We start from the raw sequence: 21,546 nt of genomic DNA on the forward strand, positions 1-21,546 counted from the left end.
ATTCCTGTATTGAAACTCGGAGGTTCTGGGAATGTTCAAATTAAAACGGTAGAATAGAACATTTGCATGGTATTTAAAAAAAGTATATATTACTGTTTATTACACATTTTTTAAACTGAAAACATTAGTAATTTCAGGATAATTAAGCCATTTGCTAATTACTCGAATTGACAAGTGATTTTATCAATACATTAAATTTAAAAGACACTTTTCTGGCTATAATATAGTACTGTCTCTCTTTAGGGATTAGTGAACTTAAATTCTAGCAAGATTAAACCCATTCTATCTAACTTTATCTATTGCTGATCCACTACTTAACACCATGTCATAAAAAGAGAAAAGAAATTGAAATTGCCACACTTTATAACTAACAATTTCGCATAACCTTGCTATGGTGTGAAGGGTTGATTTAATGTGAATGCCGATTTTTTAGCTCTAGTTAGCTTTTCTCTTAGTGCATCGTTTGAAATCTGAGCTAAACTCAACATTCAAATTAAATCAACACCCCACCATAGCCACGGTATGTGTAGAAAACTCTGTTGCATCACTGTGCTTTGAGATCGTGTCAGAAACATCGTAGGCGAGACAATGAGAATACCTATTTATGTAGATTTCACAATTTTTCCAGAGGTTAAATCTGCGACAGTGTCAGATTTTAGAAGCTGCACTAATATTAAGGTGAACTAGAGCTAAACTAAATATTCACATCGGCAATTATGGTTAAATAGTTTGTGAAGAAGTGGGTCATGCTAAACGTTACAAAAATAAATATTAATCTATGTCTTGCAAAGGATAATCTATACATGTGCTGGTGCTTCAACTCCAAATATATCTTTTTATTAATAAACCTATTATATTTAAAATATCCATGAGTTGTGTTGTATATTCATACGTATGTATTACAATGGTGGGAACATAATTGATCTGTCAAGATTTTATTTTTAGTCGTGTATGACTATTGTTATTATTACTCCTTTGCACGACTTTGTTATTTACAATTTCTCAACAGTGGAAAAGTACCGGTGCGTTGTGTGGGATATAGGAACTGGTATAAAATATGTTTAAGAATAACTCGCTTAAAAATTTCTTTTAATAAAAAAGTACCTTGTACATAAGAAACCAATTTTATTTCATTTTATTATGAAAAATATTTTTAGGCTTTCTATTAAAATATAGTTTAATTATCTTTATTTGTATAACGATATCCCTTGTTTAAGAGTTATTGTCGTCTGCTTTGAGAACCCGCGGAACGATGTGCGAATAGAATTCTGCTTGCCAGTGCATTAACCTTTATTACGGGTCTTTCCTGTTTCGTACCGGTTGAAGCAACGTATTGTTTGAAAGTGTTGTAATGGTAGTAGGCACTGCTTGTCTATTGGCCTAGATTCACAGAGATATCATTGTTATTACGAGTTGTATACATTTATTCTAGAACTATGCCTTCAATTTTCAATCATGAAAACGCGTGTTGGGGTGTGAAACGATCGACTTGTGATGTATTTCAATTTGATATCAGAGAGGAATTGCAAACAAGGAAGCCAAATGAGTTCGGCGTTGCCTCAAGTCCAAATATTCTAACTCCATCTCACAATTCTGTTCAGTACAGTGTATCTTCCAATGGATATTATGGTTATCAGCCTCACAGCATCATTCAAACCCAAACAAATGCTGATAGTGCTATGGATGTAGAAGAAACTGACATCGTGCCCTTTAACAGTGTACCTAATGGAAATCTAAGTTTGTCTGGTAATTTTACTATTACTTCTAGTTCAAATTGCCGTGAAAATGTTAGGAGAAAAAGGCCCATGAATGACAGTGTAGTGGAACAGACTAAAAGGTCTAGACAAGAAGGTAAGTTTCTAATTACAATTTGGTTATATCTTTGGGGGACTTTAATATCTACACTATACTTGTTTTTCGATTGTTATTATTGAACAGTTTTTTTTTTGTTGAATAAACATACCTATTAAAAACACGATAACTAATAAGGTTCTTCATAATGCAAAATTAAATTGGCTTAGTTTGGAAATAAAAAATATGTATTCAAAACAAGCTTCTTTGGAATTAGAAGATATGGAACAGCATTTGAAAATTACCAAAAAATTGTCACCAGTGTATTATGACATATTTGAAGAACGATACCAAAAACTGCTTCAGAGTATTGAGTTTAAATGTAATAGAAAAATGAAAACACTTGAAAAGAAGTTTGATAATTTAATAAATAATCAAATTAAACCTGAAAATAATAATAATAAAAATGTATTCCCAAATCAATGCTTAGTTCAAAACTTATATTCTACATCATTTTCAGACGATAAAATATCTATTTTGAATAAAGGTTTAAATTTCAACTTCCGTGATTCAAAAGACATTGCGTTATTAGTGATTGATATTGAAACAATCATTCAAAATTTAAACTCAAATCAAAAAACATTAATTAGATCTGATATTTACTCAGCTATATATAATGGCTTAATTCATTCTAAAAAACTAACATTCCGAAACGAAGATAAGAAAAATAAAGACGCATTACACAAGTTACAAAATAAAAATGTTTTTTATTTAGAATCAGACAAAGGAAATTCAATAGTAATCTTGAATCAAGACGATTATTATGAAAGAGTAAACAGTATGTTAAGAAAAGGACCCTACAAACTTTCAACAAAAAATCCATTTTCAAAATTTACTCATTCAACTTCAGAATCTATGAGACAATGTAAAATAGTAATCAATAATGAAATATGTAGAAAGCTTATAATATCAAACCCCATTCTACCTCGATTATACTGTTTACCGAAAGTTCACAAACCTGGAAAGGAAATGAGACCTATAGTGTCATCAATAAATTCTCCAACATATTTACTGTCTAAATGGTTGCAAACCAGACTTAAAGAGCTACCACAATTTCCTTAATTAGCAATACAAAACAGATATGAATTTTTAAATTTAGTAAAAAATATTGAAATTGAAGATGATGAGTACTTGGTATCTTATTGATGTTACTTCTCTATATCCTAACGTACCTATGAACACTACGATTCTCTTAATACAAGATTGGCTTCAGTCTATACATTTATCAAGCAAAGAAGTTGAAGAGTTCATGCTTCTATAATCTATGTATGAATCAAAATTGTTTTCAATTCAAAAACTTATTTTATTTTCAAACTGATGGAACAGCAATGTGAAATCCTTTGTCATGCTTCATTGCAAATATTTTCATGAGTCACTTTGAAATTTTAGTTAAAGAATCTCTACCATACTTTCCAAGAATTTGGATTCGATATGTTGACGATATATTTGCAGTGTTCAACAAAAATTAAAACCTTAATAACTTTATAAATCACCTAAATTCATTTTACTCCAGCATAAAATTTACTCATGAAATTGAATCAAACAACTCACTTCCGTTTTTAGATATTTTAGTAATAAAAAACACAATTTCAAAGCGATTAGAATTCTATATCGTAAACCAACACACACTGATCGTTTTATAACAAATGACTCAAATCATCCACCAACACAAAAACGAGCAGTCTTCCATTCATTGATATATAGATTATTAAACACTCCTCTATCACAAGAAAATTTAAAAAAGAACTTCAGTATATAAAAGATGTTGCCGTTTTTAATGGATATAAAACAGATTTAGTCGAACATATATTTAAAAAAGCTCAAAAGAAACATAAAAAAGTCACAGACAACACTTTTATCTAATAAAGACACAAACACGAATTGGATTAGCACTACATGGACAAATATATCGGTACTTTGGGATTATACCGACCACACCAGTATGAAGAACACAAAAATAGAAATTTATAGAAACAAACATGATAGAACGAAAAAACAACTCTTCAATTACAAAATTACAAACTTACAAGCATTTCCAGGTATTGTGATCGGTATTGTTGTCGCTGTTATCTTATCTTTCTCGAGAATCCTGATTACGGCAGGCCGCGCGGCATCACGTGATTTGCACGGTACATCATTGCCTTTCCATTACAATTCAATTTATATTTCTGATTAGCCCCTGTAGAATTTGATATTTTACTGATAGGTACTATCTCGAGGGATGTTTTTCTTTCGTCGACATCAGCGCGGGGCAGCACCTTCGGTGCTGCCCCGCGCTGATGGCCGGAGGCACTCGCATTTTGGGTGGCGGAATGTGATCAAGAATAAAAACAAGTTTTGAGTGTTTTTTTAATAAAAAGTTTAGTTTGGTAAATGTTTGTTTTTGTTGAATTTTTGTGTTTGGAGAAATGTAGAGGTAAAACACGGAAGTACAAAAAAGCGATGCACCAGCTGAACGGGCGGCGAGACTCTGCAATCACGTTATCTACTAGACGCTCGACTTTGACCTCTGTCTGAGGATGGGGAGGTGTTTGCGATAAGACAATTCCTGTTTTATATTGACGAAATATTGTTCTACGCTAATCTAGTAATCAGTAGAAACGAAATGTGAAATAACGATTCATGTCTGGGTGTGGTCGGTATAATCCCAAAGTACCAATATATCAAAAGATGTACAAAACTCATTCAAAATACATACAAATAAAAACGTCACATATAAAACAACAAGCCACTTGAAGAATAAATTGAAAAATCCCAAAGATAACGAAGAAATTATTAATAAATCAGGAATATACCAAATTAAATGTGATGACTGCAACAAATATACATTGGACAAACAAGAAGAAAAATTCATACACGATATAAAGAACATTGCTCCCACATTAAATTCAACAGAAAAATCGGCACACCACTGTATCAATACTGGACTCACTATATCACAAAAAAAAACCTAAAACTATTAAAACATGTTAACACTCCAAGATATTTAAATGCATGGGAGTCATATTACATTAATCAAACAAACACAGAAGATTTATTTATTTATTAAATCAAGAAGATGGACCAATACAAAATTCAATATTACTAAAACGAAGATTACAAAATTTATATGTATAATACCAGTAATAATTTAATTGTATTTACACACTACGCCACACAGGACAAATTAAGGTACTTTGGGATTATACCGACCACACCCAGACATGAATCGTTATTTCACATTTCGTTTCTACTGATTACTAGATTAGCGTAGAACAATATTTCGTCAATATAAAACAGGAATTGTCTTATCGCAAACACCTCCCCATCCTCAGACAGAGGTCAAAGTCGAGCGTCTAGTAGATAACGTGATAGCAGAGTCTCGCCGCCCGTTCAGCTGGTGCATCGCTTTGTTGTACTTCCGTGTTTTACCTCTACATTTCTCCAAACACAAAAATTCAACAAAAACAAACATTTACCAAACTAAACTTTTTATTTAAAAAAAACACTCAAAACTTGTTTTTATTCTTGATCACATTCCGCCACCCAAAATGCGAGTGCCTCCGGCCATCAGCGCGGGCTTCGGCAGCACCTTTGGTGCTGCCCCGCGCTGATGTCGACGAAAGAAAAACATCCCTCGAGATAGTACCTATCAGTAAAATATCAAATTCTAGAGGGGCTAATCAGAAATATAAATTGAATTGTAATGGTAAAGGTAATTATGTACCGTGCAAATCACGTGATGCCGCGCGGCCTGCCGTAATCAGGATTCTCGAGAAAGATAAGATAACAGCGACAACAATACCGATCACAATACCTGGAGACTGCTTGTAAGTTTGTAATTTTGTAATTGAAGAGTTGTTTTTGACCTCGTTCTGAGGATCATGTTTGTTTCTATAAATTTCTATTTTTGTGTTCTTCATACTGGTGTGGTCGGTATAATCCCAAAGTACCCATTAATCAAACAAACACAGAAGATTTATGTTATTAAATCAAGAAGATGGACCAATACAAAATTCAATATTACTAAAACGAAGATTACAAAATTTATATGTATAATACCAGTAATAATTTAATTGTATTTACACACTACGCCACACAGGACAAATTAATATTAAATCACATATATTTAACTATTATTAAAATAAAATTTACTTTTTGTATTTACTTTTGTGATGTGTCTGAAGAAGGTATCCTTGATATCGAAAGGCCTCACAAAATAATAAAAGTGTTAAATATTGGTTTTATGTTTTAATGTAAGTAAGTTATCAGTACCAATATAAGCTCCATCTACAACATTGAACAGTTTGTTATAGTCCACTAAGCAACTTTGATATTAGGCTATATAATAATCGTACGCTACGAAAATTGTAATACATTACAAGTTTTAAATGTATTTAATAAGCGGCCTACACTCGTTATTCGGTTTTTTTTTAAGCTAAATCTTGATCTTGAAGCCACTTTAAGAAATCTTGTCACTTTTAAAATAGGCCTATATCTCGCATAGTTTTCTTTTATTTATTGCCATTTCCAAGTTCTCCAGAAAGTAGCTAGGCTTTGTCATTAGACGTTAGTTATTTTTAACATTAACATTTATTGGTAATTAGTAAGTTGAAATCATACGTGAAAATAAATAAATAAATCGGAATATCAAATTATTCATTGGATAGTCTATTGAAACATTTGATTAAAAAAAAAAAACGAGTAACGAGTAAACTGTTTGTCTACTCATTTCTTGAATGTCCTAGATAAGTTTTATTGGCTACACTTGCATAAGAGGCCAGCAAACAATTTTTTTTAAATATTAATATTGATATCGTATGAAAATTAAACAAGAAATATAGAAATACTTTATAGGTACATTAGACTTTTTGTTTCTCTGGACAGCGTGCGATAAGTTGACCCGGTTTTTATATTGCTTAGTATAGCCATTTAAAGGCTTCTTAATATATCAATATAAAGTACTAAATAAAATATGGTATAATATGTTTTAAAGTAAAAGAATTATAAGCAATGAAAATCCCAAACACACTAATGGAACCGTAACCACCAAACAAACTATTATGAAAGGGATTTGGGAAAATATCATTTAAACAATAAAGAAATAGTATAATCATCGATACTTATTATTCATTCATCGAATACGCATCTATAAATCAAATCAGTATATCTTAGTCTTAATAACAATCATCGGCTTATTTGAAATGAAAATAATTAATATAATACACATAGTGACAATCTCATAATAATTAAATGATAACGTCATAACAAACATTTATTACAGAAAATGCAACAATGCATCATTATTTATGTTTTCTCCTGGGTAGCAATGATTAACAGCTTTCAAAAAGTTGTTAAAGCATCTTCTCTAGAAAACTATACTTCTCTTCTATACAAATACTCACAGAGATTATCTGTAAGCAGGTCGACTAATATGCCACTTTTTAAACTTCGTGTCACGGTCCTCCGTGAGCTTTCGGCTATCTGTTATTATAGAAAATATGTTTTATTATATTAAAAAGTGTTTATAGTTGATACAAGTTTCTTATTGTTCAAAAACCAACCAGTATTAGTTGGTTATATCGAAAGTTATAATTAAGTAATGTTTTTGTAAAAATTATTAGTAAATTCTTGTATATTAAATTTTCATAATTATGAAACAGTTGGTTAGTAGTTGTTTTTGAATTTTTGTTTTTAAGTACATATTTACTAAAATATAAACATTTACTTTGGCCACTTCACATTATAACTATCAATCTATACAAACATAGGTATCTAATATACATCCATCCACACATAATTATTTATTCCTCTTTTTTGATTTTTTTGTTTGTTATCCTTTTTACATATCAATTATTCACTGTTTACATTTTCATCATCTGCATTGTTAGTCAATGGTTAGGGTTCTTTTGTAGGTTACACCCTATCATAATCTATTTTTCTACATTTGTCTAATTTTCTACTTACTTTGTTCAAACTGTAAAAGTGGAGTGTGAAATAAAATTAGGACAGGTTATAGGGAAAATTTCATTTAGGGTCACTCCATGTCAAATAAACCAATAAAAAGATATTTTAACCATTTCAGATTCGGCTGTAACCTGGTTACATACTGAGATCCTGAACTCAAGTATATATATATATATATATATATATATATATATACAGGGTGAATATAAAGTCAGGACCCCCCCCCCTCTATTTTCTTCTATAGGTAATATAAGGAGATATCCTTTGGGTAGTGGTGCAATGTGGAAAGGAAGTTTCATTTTATGACATTGAAAATTTTTTTTGTCCCCCAAAAATGCGAAATTTTGGGGGCAACCCAAAAATTTCAAATGTAAACCCCTATTTTTGAAATAAAAAAATGGCACAGAGTGATTTAGAAAGTTATTCATCCAGTGATTTATTTGGAGATTTTTTTTTTTTTTTTTTTTTTGAGAATTGATTTCAAAAATTAAGAAATATTCACATCAAAATCAACTGGACTATCATCAGTATACATAACCTCAATGTAAATAAATCGTCAGAACACAATAAGCAGTATGAGTCAGCTGATGCATTATTATTTATAATAGACAGTAGAGCTGACACCAACAGCTGATCATGCAGCTGGAACATTGTCACTTTCGTATCTTTCGTATCTTCGTGACGTGGTGTAAAATTGTTTTGGTAATACTGGCTATTATTTCGGATTAGGAAAGAGATAGCAATCTCTGGTTTTCACTACTATTTAAGTTTTTTCATGCTCTTTAAAATGAGGGGTCACTTGATAGGGGTTTACATTTGAAATTTTTGGGTTGCCCCCAAAATTTCGCATTTTTGGGGGACAAAAAAAATTTTCAATGTCATAAAATGAAACTTCCTTTCCACATTGCACCACTACCCAAAGGATATCTCCTTATATTACCTATAGAAGAAAATAGAGGGGGGGGTCCTGACTTTATATTCACCCTGTATATATATATATATATATATATATATATATATATATATATATATATATATATATATATATTCTATCTCTGATAGTTCTTTAGTTACAAATTTTAAAACATCACAAAATGCAGCATTTTTGTTAATGTGTGCTTAAATGTTAAATCTTTTATAACTCTAGTTCTATTAGTGCTATAGAGCTGAAAGATAGCTCATTTCAAAGAGGATTTTATGGGCTTTGTTTTATGCCAAATTAGGAACACTTAAGGCCAAAAAATAAATTTTTAGTGAAACTCAAAAAATTGTTTTTGAAAAATGTTTGAGTTAGTAGTGTTTTTAATTTAAAAAATGTATATATGTTATTGTGCATGATTTTGTGAGTATACCACACACATTTCAGATCGGGACCATGAAGGGATCAGGAGATATGTTACAAATACATTTTTGTGATGTCAAAACATTTTCATCGTTATTGGTGTAGCATTCTGTAAAGTCTGCTTTTTAGATATAATTACGAGTGGGTAAATCTGTGTTAACTCCATTTTGTCAGTTTTTTAAACCAAAAAGAACGGAAACCAATTTATTATAATAGTAATTTTTTTTAATAGTTAACCATAATTTAAAAATAAAACTAAAATATTTAGTTTTAAATATTTTGTCATGTAATTCTATTGTGTTATAAATGTTGGTTCCTAATGTGGAATCAATATTGAGTGCCCATGTTTGAGTAATTGTATAAGGATTGATTTTGTGTATCATGCTTGATCTGCTGATATTGATACTTGAACAAACATGTCCCTTTCATGTCCTAACATGAAGAAGTGATGATAGTGTTCCATTGTTGTGCTAGCTGTTTCAGTCTGTCTTTTGCTTTCAGAGAGAGAACAAGTGCAAAACTAGTGAAGTTTCTTTTTGTGATCTCACTTTAATCACTTTAATACTAAATGTTTGATATTTACTCATTAATTTAGTTGGTTATGTTTGGTGTTAAAAAACTAAACTGTTTCAGCTATTTAGTAACAAATAATTGTGTTTTTAAGTTTAGTGAACTGATTTGAATTGAAGGTAACACTGTTTTACTATCACATTTAAAACTGCAGAATATTTAAAGTGATGGTAGTATGGTGTTGGTAATGTTGTTTAAGCTGATGTAAATATGGAAGAAGCTGGTGTATAAAAATTTAATGTATATTGCAATCCATTTAAACATACCGTACAGGTCATGACTACCAAAAAACATTTAAGGACAATAAATGAATACATTTTAAAATATCAGTATCTACTCCTGTAAAGAACAAGCAGTTGAAAGTTTGGGTTTGATTGGTGTAACGCAAAAAGACTGAGAAAAAAGAAATATCCTGAAAATAAATTTTTAAAAGTACAGAAGCATTCAGAACTAAAATACTTGATTTAAGCCGCAACAATCCGGTTGAGCCTAACTATGACAGCGAGATTATCAATCAATTGAAAGAAACATTCAGTAGTACAAGATATGAAGGTTTGCAAATGCAAATTTTGATAACATTTCTTTGAAAGCGTGAAACAAATTGGAAAACACAAAATTCGGTTGTGTCATCGATACAGGAAATGAAGATGGTAAAAGTTTTCTGAAACCCTATGATCCATTAGTTTCATTTAAATATCCTAGGGTGCGACATTTTATTAGTGCATAAGACAGATGTCTTCGAAGTATATTCCACAACCAAAACTGGAAGTCTTACTTAGTTAGAAAGCACTAAAACAACGAAGAAACTGCAATCGAAAATGAAATAAGGAAATACTGGGAAGTATAGTTAAATAATCTCCAGAAAAAAAACTATATTTAAATTTACATAAATATAAAATATTAACACGCATGATATTAAATGAAATTATGGAAGAAGTAAATAAAAATAAATTGATAAGTTAAGTTTATATAGTAAGCAATGTATTTACATAATTAATAGTTGAAGTTTCAATAAAAAGTAATTAACACATGTTTCAAAATGTATTATAGTTAGTAGGCCTACACATTTTTTATAATTACAATTTATGTATTTTTAACATATCTCCTGATCCTATATTGGTCTCACGCTTTATGATGTACTCACTAATTCAAGCATAAAAACTTATATAATTTTTTTTGTGACTTTAGCCATGGCTGCCGCTAATGATGAGAATCTGGTAAAGCATGGAGTATGCATGTATTTCGGACTTCAGGAAAACTTACCGAAAAAAAAAATTACCGATTGCTATCAAAGTTTTGTACTTTCTGTATGAAAAAATGTATATATATATATATATATAAACAAATTACTGTATTTAACAAATAATATTTTAGTAACAATTAGTTTTTTCTACATTTATTTTAGCATATCGTCAAGAGTCTGCTGTGTCTATTCATGACAATAACTGATCAGGAGTACGCAAATTACAGATTTCTAAAATGTGTTTTTGTTCCCCTTTGTGCATAAAAACTATTTATAAATGTACAATATTGTGATTTATAAATAATATTTTAATTCAAGTTCGTATTTTCTATGTCTATTTTTCAGTCCCAGTGAGACTGCTGGTTTTATTTACAGACGCTAACTGCTCATTGGTAAACAGACGATCTCTAATTTTTATATTATCCTACGTTCTACAATTACTTTTTGTAGTTGTACATGATTATATTCTCTATAAAAAATTTTATATATATATATATATACACACACACAAAATATATAGCTACATAATTTTTACAGAAATGGAATATATTCAGTTGGTTGTGCTGAACTGACATTTTGTACCAGCAAAATCATTGTCTCGTACCTAAAGTTCGTGCATCACAGACCTCTGACCGACTCGCAATGGTGGCCTGCTCTATGGTCACACTGTGTTTGCAAGTGTTTGTTTTCTTTATTTATTTGAATTGGATACAAGATATTTTCCAAATATTACAGAAAGGAAGTTGTTAGGTATACACGATGTTTTGTTAACACATTGATACAGAGATAAAAACTAAAGAGCTTTAAATAGTGGTAATGATGGAATTGTCTCCAAACTTCTCACATATCGCTAGCGATGAAATTTGCTAAACAGCTGCAGCTTTTGAAAAGAGGTTTTGGGTAGTCACTCTGTCTAATTACCTAGTACTTATATGTATTTGTTTGGGTCTGTACTATAAATTAGTTGAAAATGTAGCTTGAATGTGACTCGTCTCAATCTTGAAACTAACTCATCTAACATATGCGAAATTACTGACTTAGTACAGTACAAAGTTAAGTCTGGATATTTTTTAAATTATGGCAGTTATCGTGTTTACAAGCTTGCTATATTGCATAAGTCCAAACATACATATATATTGAAAATTTTTAGATTATGGTGGTTTTGGATTCTGGAGGTCATGATTGAAGAAGAAAGTCTAAAAATCTCTTGAAAATTATTTCATAAGGACAAATGCAATATAGACAGATTTCTATGAAATCTACCTAAAATGACATTTTACTAGTTTTATTACTTAATTTACAATTGTCCATGTCAAACTGTAATTTAAGTATAATATTGTTTTATATTTGTGAATATGTCATAAGGAGCAACTACATTGGATGACAAATATAATGGCCAATACAGTATACTGCCAACTTAGTATCTAATCAGGCTTTCAAGTTGAAATAGCTTCAAATAAATCACTATTAACAGTTCTTCAACATTAGCCAAATAATCAATACTCGACACCCGGATTTTTCCGGACATTTGCCACGGTTCAGTGGTACAATACAATCATTAACACCTGAGGAAGAGATAATATTGCAAATTTCAAAACATAGTGTTACCCCTTTATCTAGAAAACTTACTGTTTAAGTACTTCTGGATTATAACAGCCAGTATTCTATTCAGTAAAGTACAGACTATTTAAAAAGTAAATTAACATTTTTAAATAAATTATTTTTATTAAATAACTAATTAAATCTTTTGTAAATTTTCTTTAAATGATTTTCTTTTTTGTTTTTAATACTGTTTTATTTCTCCTTTTAACCGTAGAGTACTAGAGCATGTAAGGGTGACGTTCTCTAAATGAACTCTCTGATCCTCCTTGCTGACGTGAGACACAACCATTTCGTCTCCACTGTCGCTACCAGCTACTCTTCTCTATTCTAGGAATTACTCAGTAAAGCCTGGAGATGTCAGTTGCCATTGAGGTGCATTGTGTTCAGAGTGTTTAGTTATTGTTAGACTCTACTTCTTTATTTTCTTCTCAGTGAAATATTATGAAGCGCCCACAGTTAACTTTAGCGAGTTATCTTAACATATTTCTCGTACTAAATGACAACATTAGTTTTCGTGATAAAGGAATGTAATGTTATTCTCAACACATTAATCTGTACAATTATGGACATAATTATATGAAAAATTAAGAGAACAGGATGTGTTAAAGGTATTGTACTGCAGTCATAGGAAAGCAGTCTGAATTTGTAGCATCAAATCCAAAACTTTCCAGAGTGTGCCTAAACTTAGTATGGGTTTCTCATGATTTTGGCCCTTTTCTGTGTAAATCTTTTAGAAATTTTGTGTAAAATAAGTTAAAACCAACTTATTTCATAATTCCAAGATCCTTGATTGCAATTGTAACTATAAATAACTGTATATTAATAAATAAAAATTCCCTTATTTACAAGTGTTCCTCAGTTACAAACTGTTTTTCAGGACAACTGAAGTCAAATCTTAAGTTTTAGAATAATTCATTTCATTATTATTATTATTATTATTATTATTATTGATATTCTTTCTTAATAAATTATTAATTTAGTAATGTACTTCATTGAATTATTGCTGTTATACCATTATATACTACCTATTTTATTATGATAAACTTGTACATTAAAACTATAAATAACTACATGTAATTGTGACCAAGCTCATTGTAAAAACGGTAATTACGCTATTCTTTTGCAATTGGTTTTTGGTTTAAGAATCCTTTTGCTTATTTCAGAATTGGGTTCAATAGTGCTTATACAATTTTGAATGTAAGTTTTTATTTCAAACTGCTGTGGTGATTCAATGTCTCATCTGATACATAAAAACATCTTCAGTATTATATTCAGTTTTGTTTACATTATTAATACATTTTCTTTAATATTGAAAGTTTCTGAAAGTATGCAAACTCACTTAACCATTTTATACTAATTAATAACAAAAATTGTTATTTGCTTTTTCATCATAAATGGCTATGTTGAGGAATTCTGTCACATTATATAAATTTCCGTTCGATGACTAGTACATTACCATCTAAATGATACTCATCATATTTTCCTAACTTTAATTTTTTTACTGCGAATTCAACCTTGGACATTTGTGTTGGTACAACTGATGGTCAAAGAAAACTTTTTATCAACAGGACATTTTGTAATTAAGTTTCAAGAAGTTAAGAAGTTTAGTTAAGAATCTGATTTATCAGTTATTTACTTTTACTTTTCTTAACTAATTTATGGTTTCAGGAATTTTGGGTGCTGAGATGACCAATGCTATTGAGGAGGAATCGGGTCGAGAATTTCACCGTAAGGAATACTTCAGTCATCCAAAATGTCTAATGGGCCATTATATGTAAAATAAGAGTGCCTGTATATACGTTCACAGAGGGGTGTTTTAGTTTTATTCACAGTGCTGTACGTTGTGCAAAAGTATTTATTATTTAATCACAAGTTACCTTAGACTAGTGTAGTTGTAACGATTATTTACTAACTGCAGGTAAAGTGTTTGGCTTTCCTAACAGAACGGGGTGGTGGTTACGTGAGACATAGAAGATGTTGGGGTGGAGGTGTTGAAAACTGTGACGCCACGACAGAGCAGCTCCTAAGAAAAACTCATGGATGTGAAGTCTATCTGTATGAAAGAAGCTGTGATTACTAGAGAGGCTTATCAGAGCGTTGGTGTCAGTTTTCCTATTAGTACAAATAATTCTAACCGAAAGATGCTTTTTTGACCTTCTATATTGTTTGTGATTTAGATTTAACAAAAATGTGATTCATTAAGAAACTTTTGCATAAAATTTGTTTATGACAATGAAGGTTGTGAGATATGGTACTACTTGAAAGGTTTATGAAATTGAAATCAGAGCTGAATGACTTACAAATATAACTTACCCAGCTCTTAAGTACTTATTTTTATAAATGATTGATCGATTCTACATCTTCAAGTACAGTTACTAATTAGTATTCATATCCTGTATAGATGTGTTGTTTTGTATCCTAAGGTTAATAAAAATCTTAAGGCTTGCTTGGCTTATAACCCAATACATGCTCTGTTACTGTACTTTGCATTGTTGATTTCAAATGCAATAACCATCTTTTTAGAATATATTCTACGAGTTTGAAAAATGTAGTCATGATCAAGCCAGTTTTTTTCTTCTTATGTGTTATTTGTTGCCTACACTTCTGTAAGACAGTTTTATAAAATCCTCCCAACCAATCATAAAAAAATCTACTGTTGCCTACACTTCTGTAACACGGTTTATCAAGTTCTCCATGCAATCGTGTAAGTTTACTTTTTTAAGACAATGCTTTTAATTGTATTCCAAACATTGCCACAAAATGTATAGTTTATTTCTTGTTCATCAATTTATTACAAAAGAAGAAATAAATTAAAACTTGTATTACAACACTATAAACACAGTTTTTTTCTGGCGTCTTTGTTTTCTGGGTTTTCTAAACCAAACTATTGGTACTTGACTATTTCAAAGTAATTTCTTAGTGATGTCACTATTTCTTGTTATAACACAGAAAATCAAAATATTAACTTGAATAGGCACTATTGGAAATGTCAGTTTCCGTGGTGTGGAAGATACTTAGTATGAAGCAGTAGCATGACACAAACGACCTGTTTGATTTTGTGTTTTGTTTTAAAATTGTATTTTTGCTGACAACCACAATAATTGTTTACACTTGAACTTTATCAATGTAATCATTGTATATATTCACGGCATGATTTGGGTGGTAGTGGCATAAAATAATTCATTAAGGAACATGCAAGTCCAACTGCACCTACCAGTTACCAGTCACAGGCTTGGTCTGTGTTTTATGCATGTTTTCATTCTAGCTTCTATTATACAGGTCACAACAATTTAATTTTCTCCAAGCAATTAATGACACGCATCACAGTATGTTTTATTATTGGGCTTGATATAATTTTGACCACATCATTTTTAATATGAATTTACAGCTAAAAGCATGTTTGTACGTGAGGCTTGAAATCTTAATATGATGGTGTGATTTGTCACATCAGTTGAAGCTAATTACATTACTATAAATTTCATCTATTAAAAACAAGGAGAACGAATGAGAAAATTCATTAATGTATGTTTAAATAAAATTATAACTCCTTGTTTAGTGTAAGGGACTATGATTGATCATGTTGTTAATTTTAAGAGGTAACACAAAAATATTGAAAACATAATATGGTACCAATATTTTGTTGTTTTTAACTGTAGTGTCAACACATTGTGTATACAAAAATAGGATCTATTTTTATCAGAGTAAATATTTATGATAATAGTATTAGTATTAAGGTAGTATTGTAGGTATTAAACATACAACATGGTTTGTTTCTCACTTTTAATAATTAAAAACTCCCAACATTTCATATAAAGAAATAGTGTCTATTTTTACCAGAGTTAATATTTATTTATGATATTAAGTATGTATAGTAATAAAGTGAGTCAAACACTAGTTAAACATAATAGAGGAAGTTTTCTCCAAGTGAAATAAGGTACAAATATTTTATTTAGATTTGTTTTAATTTTAGAATTCTCTTGTTTTAGGAGAAATCGGTGAATAATTTGTTTTGTTCCAAACATAATACATGTATTTCTAATTGAACATAATAAATCTTGCTGATGTTTTAACAACTAATTAGCTTCTAAATATTGTTATCAAAACTGAGGAGGTCATAATTTCTTGTGATCTGTTTTATTTTTTAAGTTACCAAAATAACCTGAATTGTGTGTGCTGGTTGTCATCAGAGATTTTCAGTCAGAGGTTTTAGTGCTATTTAACCCATGTTCAATTAATTATAGCAAAACACTGTGACATGTGGTTTGTACTGTAATTGGTAATACAGAACAAGTACTTTTTTTAATACCATACAATACACCAGTCTTATTGGCTAGTATCTACATTTAAAAACAGTTTAGTAACAAAGTAATAAAATCAGTAATCTAAGTTCCTATGTCGGCTTTATGTGCCTTACGCACAAACCTAAATTTAAATAAGTTTAATAATACAATAAACCTGTTTAATGTTTGATAACTATACCAGAGTTGTTCCTAGGCTGACATTTAAACCATTGTAATATGAGAATTGCTCTATCATATATTATAATAACTAATCAGTAATTCAGTATTTTAAATAATATGAAGTTAATGTAGCAATCACATCCGAGGAAATTTATCCAAATTTCACATAAATTCTTCACTATTCAGTCTAATGATGAGATGAAGATCAATACTATTTGAGACCCGCAAATATAATTATATTTATCTTAATGTGAATAACATTGTTAATACAATTAAACATTTGTGTTGATAAAGTACAAGGTTAGTTTACTGTCTAATTTTTCTTCTCAACTTCAATCGCCTAACAATAGAGATGCATCAGTCTTGGACACCTGGTCGAATCCCTCTGCGCTAAAAAGTAGTTCCTTTATCATAACTTGCCTATTGTGAATGTTTCTGCCTGGTACTCAAGGGGTCCAGGTCCCGATTGTCTGGGTCTAGGTCGGGTACTCTTAGGGCACTTTCAGGTAGAACCTATCTGGCTGATTGTTTAATCTGAGCCAGTCTACAGTTTGGTATCTTAAGTCACATGTAAAAAAGACTGAATTTCCTACACGAAATTGTAATTGTAAATATTATAGTTTAAAAATATATATTTTACAAATAAGATGTTTTTATTTTAGTCATTACAAAGACTGTTGCATTTTTTCTCTGTAAAAATGCCCTAAAAGTTAATTTTTTAGGTGTTTCGATTTTACTGCAGAAGTAATATGAAAAACACTCAATTAAAAGTTTGTGTATATTTATATACTACACTCACGCATTTTACACAATCACTAATTACATAAACACACATTCATTTACTCATGTTAAACAAAAAATGTAAAATTATCAGGTTAATTGGAAACATAAAAATAAGGTTATAATATACATCAGATATAACAAAATAGTAACTGTGATCTAGTGGGAACTACTTGAAAGTGTTTTTTATCCATTCCGTGAGATCACATTCATATACAGGTGAAAGATAATTCATCTCAAAACATTTCTGTGAAAACTGCTTAGCGCCATAGCGCTTCTCTCATGGCTATCGGGAGTACAAGTAGGCAAGTAGTGCGCTTTTGAATTCATTACGGATTACTAGTCAAAGGGTTAAATGGTTTTATATGTATATAGACTGGTGCATTTTATAGTATGACAGGTACTTATATTTAACGCTAACAAATTGGAGCTGTGACTTTAGAAAAGACAATGATACGTTGAAATACATAAAAACTGTTAAAGCATGAAAATGTATAGGGATGGTTATGAAATCATTATACTTTGCACTAACTCAATAATGTTTTTAGTATGTTCATAATGTGAGTGTATCTTCTAAGAAATAATTATTCGGTTTTGAATAATTTGAAGGATTTTTATAAATATAGTATTCAAATCCTATTGGTTCAATTTTAAGATTTGTGTTCAAAATATTTATTTTCAACTAATTATTGTACCAAGTTCTTTTAATGTGGGAGGACGTCGAAGCCTAGATTCATAATTAATTATAAAGTTTCATAATATTATCTCTTTCAGTATTTTTGTTATAATTTGAATTTAAAATACAGGACCAAATACTAAATCTTTTCAGTCCCAGTCTCTATTCTCTAGTTTATTTATTTTAATGACAATCCATAATAATAAGTTTAAATTATTATTTTAATTCCACAAATATGATGACATGTTTATTTTTAGATAATATAATATGTACATTTTCTCACTCCACAGTTTTAAGGATCTATTTATAATTTGACTTGTATTTTGAGGCAGGTGTGGGTAGACAGTTGGGGTTTGATACTTTGTTCTGAGACAAAGTAAACTTAAAAGAGTCTCAGAATTAAAAACAAAATACATACAAGTGTATGGATTTTCTGTTTAAATAATTTTATTATTGTAAGTAATTGAATTGAATAAGTTTACAGAATTTCATATAACCCCTTCCATCTTTTGCTGATAAATATTAAATATCTGTAAAACTCGGAAAGTAGTATTATTACTTCAATACTAATATAACAAAATTTTAAAATTCATGAAAGTTTTCTTTTGACAATTTAATCAGATGTTTGAAATCATTATTATAATATTGGATTTTGTAGTATTTTAGATGCTACTGAAAGTATACTTAATTAATACAAATATACTCAAGAGATAAATTAAATAACACTATTTTCAATAAGAATAAATATTAATTGGAAACAATATAATAAGCTAGTTTTCTCAGAGTACTCAATTTAGTGGTTAAATTATTTCTACCTTTAACATGTGTATAGAACAAACATATTAAAAGCTATTGAGATTACTGAAAGGAGTGTAAATCAGGAGGTAAAGGTTTGGTGATAGAGAGGACTTCAAGAGGTGTATTTGTGATCTCAACAATCTGTTCCCACACCTGTCTGTCACTAGTGTTCATTGCATTAAGAAGTGTATGATTTAATAAGCTGTTATGTGATGTAGCTTTTGTTAATATTTTATAACTGTAATGTGGTTAAATAAATGAAAAGGAAATTACTTTAACAGTGTTTGGTTTTCATAAACCTCTTTATTCTTTTGTGTTATGTAGAAGATAGGCGGTAAACTGTGAAAGAGTGTTTTAGGTAGGTGGTAGGTCATGAATTGAATAAATTTGATGTTTTAACACATATGCTCCCAGGTGGCAAATATAATATGTCAGGTGGTTTGTTCCAGTTAACCAACATTAAATATAAAAGACCTTACCAAGGTACAGCCATACTGAGTTCATAAACCAAACTTTAAAGTAGATTGAAATGTTTTTTTCTTGATAGAAGTAATGCGTGGTGTTATATTACTTTATTTAGAAACCAAGTAATTGTTTTTTATTTATAACCAGTAAGTGTTTTTACTGGTAGAACACATTATATACTGTTTGTACCACTTGAATTATAGCAATTAAAACTGTTTGAATATCAGTTAGATATTAGATCAGCAGACAAATAAATTTACCTCCTATAAATCAGCTATAATTATAAAAATCCGGGTAATAATCTTTGGAGTATATTTTTTATACATTTAGGTTACAATTTTTTCTGGAACATCACTTGACAATAAGAAAACTATAGTAAAAATATAAATTGGTACCAAATTACAAGTTTCAACATGACACTACCAGAAACGAATTGCCACAAATCTCTATAGACTATATACAAAGTTTGACCAAAATAATTTTATAAAGAGTTGAGGGAACTCAGGGGGACACATTTAAGTAATTGGCCTTTTTAACACCAACCAACACATTTATTTGTGCCACAGGGCTGTGGTGAAAAAACTTTATATTTTCTTCTGTATCTTAGAGGGTATCATGCACTTCAGCTTGTCTGGTAAAATCTTGTAATCCTCTGGACTCGAGGTGATTATTTCCCATACAGTATTTGCTCTGTTCTTTAAACAGATGGTTACCTGGAGTTGAGGAGGTCAACACTCTTTATTCATTTCTTTATTTCAGCTAGTCAGTTATAACCCTCTGGACCTCCTGATAACAATTTTATAATGTGATAAATGGTGTTTTCTCCACCCTTGGGTATATACAGGAGGTAAGGCTGGTGAAGCCCAAGCCCCCTTGACATTTGAAGATACAAACATATTGCACCTTATAGTTCCTGTCTTTGTCAAGGATGGTTGAATACTGTTTATTTCATTCAATGACTGACATTTCAATTAAACAAGTTGAGTATTTTGATTTATTTTTGCTCTTGAATTAGTCTATTTTAATTTTTACCATTAAATTGTAATTTATTGCTTATATATTTTCGATAAAATCATGCCAATTTTGGACTCGCACAAACTTAGGTAAGCTCACCTTCTACCCTCACTTCTCCCACCTAGGCCCATGTCATTGGTATGGTTCTCCTAGAAAGTAAAGAAATTTGCCGAATGATGAAATCAGGAATTTTTGTGACAATCATGATAATTTTCTAAATCATCTATTGAGATCCTAGTAAAACTGCACGCTACATATATTAAAGTATCTAATATAATTGCAGTCTTCAAGCCAAGCAAAAAGCTAGAGGAGACAGAAAGCTATCACCCATTAGCATGTTTTTTGTTATAAGCTACTTGAGAACTCCTGCACGCTCGACTCTCTTCCATTCTCAATCCCTATTGAACAAGCTGGGTTCAGACATAGATAATATTATTGAGAGGAATTATGATAGAAAATTTACCATCTTCTTGGATTTTACAGCTACTTATGACTGTCACGGACAAACTTTCCCCTACTGTACTGAGATGACTGACTACTCATTATGGAATGTGTCCAAAAAAATGAAACAACCTCAATCACCAACACTCTTATTTCTAAGCCTGGCAGTACTTGAGCAAAGAGCAAAATAGAAAAGTAGAGTTGTTCAAACATTTTGAACATGTTCAAACCTAACTCTGTTGATAACAACTATGGTGAAATCTCTGTAACAAAAGAGTTCCTTGAATCGCCCAACCAGCTTTAAATGTCATAAATTCACACCTTCGGAGGTGAAGGAAACAGTAAGAGAGCTGAATAC

The 21,546-nt window shown here is 30.3% G+C and overlaps 1 protein-coding gene across 2 annotated transcripts; it reads left to right on the plus strand.

The window, feature by feature from the left end:
* The first annotated feature begins 1,247 nt into the window (after positions 1-1,247).
* LOC124362284 lies at positions 1,248-19,546 on the plus strand. 2 transcript variants are annotated; one of them, XM_046816644.1, is made up of 3 exons: positions 1,248-1,851; positions 14,223-14,282; positions 14,498-19,546. In XM_046816644.1, exons 1-3 carry the CDS (start codon positions 1,437-1,439, stop codon positions 14,632-14,634), a joined length of 612 nt encoding a protein of 203 aa, XP_046672600.1. In that variant the 5' UTR covers positions 1,248-1,436; the 3' UTR covers positions 14,635-19,546. The 2 variants fall into 2 exon arrangements, 1 of the variants encoding a protein (XP_046672600.1); XR_006922451.1 differs by lacking the exon at positions 1,248-1,851 and adding an exon at positions 8,929-9,828 and having other exon boundaries at positions 14,223-19,546.
* Positions 19,547-21,546: the final 2,000 nt, after the last annotated feature.

The sequence above is a fragment of the Homalodisca vitripennis genome, chromosome 5 (assembly GCF_021130785.1).
Source record: "Homalodisca vitripennis isolate AUS2020 chromosome 5, UT_GWSS_2.1, whole genome shotgun sequence".
Taxonomy (NCBI): Eukaryota; Metazoa; Arthropoda; class Insecta; order Hemiptera; family Cicadellidae; genus Homalodisca; species Homalodisca vitripennis.

Coding starts and splice junctions, on each gene's coding strand:
- LOC124362284 (XM_046816644.1), top strand. CDS start 1,437: ATGCCTTCAATTTTCAATCATGAAAACGCGTGTTGGGGTGTGAAACGA. Junction 1,852..14,222: donor TAAAAGGTCTAGACAAGAAG/GTAAGTTTCTAA, acceptor TTATGGTTTCAG/GAATTTTGGGTGCTGAGATG. Junction 14,283..14,497: donor ATCGGGTCGAGAATTTCACC/GTAAGGAATACT, acceptor CTTTCCTAACAG/AACGGGGTGGTGGTTACGTG.